This window comes from Sardina pilchardus, chromosome 4 (genome assembly GCF_963854185.1).
Source record: "Sardina pilchardus chromosome 4, fSarPil1.1, whole genome shotgun sequence".
Lineage (NCBI taxonomy): Eukaryota > Metazoa > Chordata > Actinopteri > Clupeiformes > Clupeidae > Sardina > Sardina pilchardus.
The window spans coordinates 39,472,149-39,474,648 of NC_084997.1; the positions used below are offsets into that span (position 1 = coordinate 39,472,149).

The following is a 2,500-nucleotide window of genomic DNA, read 5'->3' on the forward strand; positions in this document are numbered from 1 at the left end:
TGTGTGTGTGTGTGCAGTAGTGCTATAATGAATGTTCTCCTTGTCAGGTGAGACCAGAGAGGAGTAGTGTTGTAATGTGTGTGTGTGTGTGTGTGTGTGTGTGTGTGTGTGTGTGTGTGTGTGCAGTAGTGCTATAATGAATGTTCTCCTTGTCAGGTGAGACCAGAGAGGAGTAGTGTTGTAATGTGTGTGTGTGTGTGTGTGTGTGTGTGTGTGTGTGCAGAAGTGTTATAATGAATGTTCTCCTTGTCAGGTGAGACCAGAGAGGAGTAGTGTTGTAATGTGTGTGTGTGTGTGTGTGTGTGTGTGTGTGTGTGTGTGTGTGTGTGTGTGTGTGTGTGTGTGTTGTAGTGTTATAATGAATGTTCTCCTTGTCAGGTGAGACCAGAGAGGAGTAGTGTTGTAATGTGTGTGTGTGTGTGTGTGTGTGTGTGTGTTGTAGTGTTATAATGAATGTTCTCCTTGTCAGGTGAGACCAGAGAGGAGTAGTGTTGTAATGTGTGTGTGTGTGTGTGTGTGTGTGTGTGTGTGTGTGTGTGTGTGTTGTAGTGTTATAATGAATGTTCTCCTTGTCAGGTGAGACCAGAGAGGAGTAGTGTTGTAATGTGTGTGTGTGTGTGTGTGTGTGTGTGTGCAGTAGTGTCATAATGAATGTTCTCCTTGTCAGGTGAGACCAGAGAGGAGTAGTGTTGTAATGTGTGTGTGTGTGTGTGTGTGTGTGTGTGTGTGTGTGTGTGTGTGTGTGTGTGTGTTGTAGTGTTATAATGAATGTTCTCCTTGTCAGGTGAGACGAGAGAGGAGTAGTGTTGTAGTGTGTGTGTGTGTGTGTGTGTGTGTGTGTGTGTGTGTGTGTGTGTGTGTGTGTGTGTGTGTGTGTGTGTGTGTGTGTGCAGTAGTGTTATAATGAATGTTCTCCTTGTCAGGTGAGACGAGAGAGGAGTAGTGTTGTAATGTGTGTGTGTGTGTGTGTGTGTGTGTGTGTGTGTGTGTGTGTGTGTGTGTGTGTGTGTGTGTGCAGTAGTGTTATAATGAATGTTCTCCTTGTCAGGTGAGACGAGAGAGGAGTAGTGTTGTAATGTGTGTGTGTGTGTGTGTGCGTGTGTGTGTGTGTGTGTGTGTGCAGTAGTGTTATAATGAATGTTCTCCTTGTCAGGTGAGACGAGAGAGGAGTAGTGTTGTAATGTGTGTGTGTGTGTGTGTGTGTGTGCAGTAGTGTTCTAATGAATGTTCTCCTTGTCAGGTGAGACGAGAGAGGAGCGCACCTTCAGGAACTGGATGAATTCCCTCGGGGTGAACCCACGCATCAATCACCTCTATCTGTGAGCACACACACACACACACTCACACACACACACACACACACACACACACTACACCTCGGGGTGAACCCACGCGTCAATCACCTCTATCTGTGAGCGAGCGCGCGCGCACACACACACACACACACACTACACACACACACACACACACACACACACACACACACACACACACTACACCTCGGGGTGAACCCACGTCAATCACCTCTATCTGTGAGCACACACACACACACACACACACACTACACCTCGAGGTGAACCCACGTGTCAATCACCTCTATCTGTGAGCAGACACACACACACACACACACACACACACACACACACACACACTACACCTTGAGGTGAACCCATATGTCAATCACCTCTATCTGTGAACTCTCTCTCTTACACACTTACACACACACACACACACACATACTGTACATACACACACGATTTCAGGCCAAGTTTGCCACAATTGTGCCATAGTTGATCAATACCAAGCACCATGCCCAAATAGGAATAACACCGAATGAGGAAGGATTCTTATAATGTGACTCAATGAGCACTGTCTGTACCACCAGATTGGTTAAAAGCCTGTGACTTCACTTCCGGTCTAATGCCTTTAAAGCTGAGGGGGAGCGGAAGACTGTTGTTCAGTTGCCATGCCGCGGATTATGGGATTTACGAGCTGGATGGATGTAGTCGGCGGCCAATGGATTTTCACGCAGCATGACAACATAACACATGACATGTAGATAATGGCATGAATGTGTACGTCAACTGTTGTAACGTTAACAGTTACATTTCAGACGGATACACTTTTTTTGTAACAATATCATCTAAACTACTGCTGTTGCCACTACATTACCATCAGCAGTGCTAGCTGGCGAATCTCAATCAAAATATCCTATTCTTGGGTTTTATCTTTATGTCTTTTCACCGATCAAAACACTATCCTGTCTACTCTGCATTCACAATCTAGGTGCTATATTATACACCGCTGTGTAAAGAAACTCCATGAAACCCATAAATAGTTACATGTACTGTAGTACCTTGAAAATACATACGTTAGTCTTCCGCTCCCCCTAATCAACCTAGTTAGCATTGTTAACATAGTTAGCATTGTTAGCATAGTTAACATTTTTAGCATAACTGCAAGAAATGATTAGCTAAGTTAGCTAATCAACCTGGCTAGC

The 2,500-nt window shown here is 44.9% G+C and overlaps 1 protein-coding gene across 7 annotated transcripts in view; it reads left to right on the forward strand.

Moving 5' to 3' along the window:
* lcp1 (lymphocyte cytosolic protein 1 (L-plastin)) overlaps positions 1–2,500 on the forward strand; it is a 27,397-nt gene that overhangs the window by 13,350 nt on the left and 11,547 nt on the right. For 6 of the 7 annotated variants that reach the window (XR_009938892.1, XM_062535434.1, XM_062535433.1 and 3 more), the window contains exons 11-12: positions 1,241–1,290; positions 1,574–1,602. Coding sequence is in view for 6 of the 7 variants with exons in the window: in XM_062535434.1 (XP_062391418.1) it covers positions 1,241–1,290; positions 1,574–1,602 (79 nt within the window). In the remaining variant the exon portion in view is untranslated. Of the gene's footprint in view, positions 1–1,240; positions 1,320–1,573; positions 1,603–2,500 lie in introns of all 7 variants that reach the window. The other variant, XM_062535431.1, reaches the window with a different exon arrangement.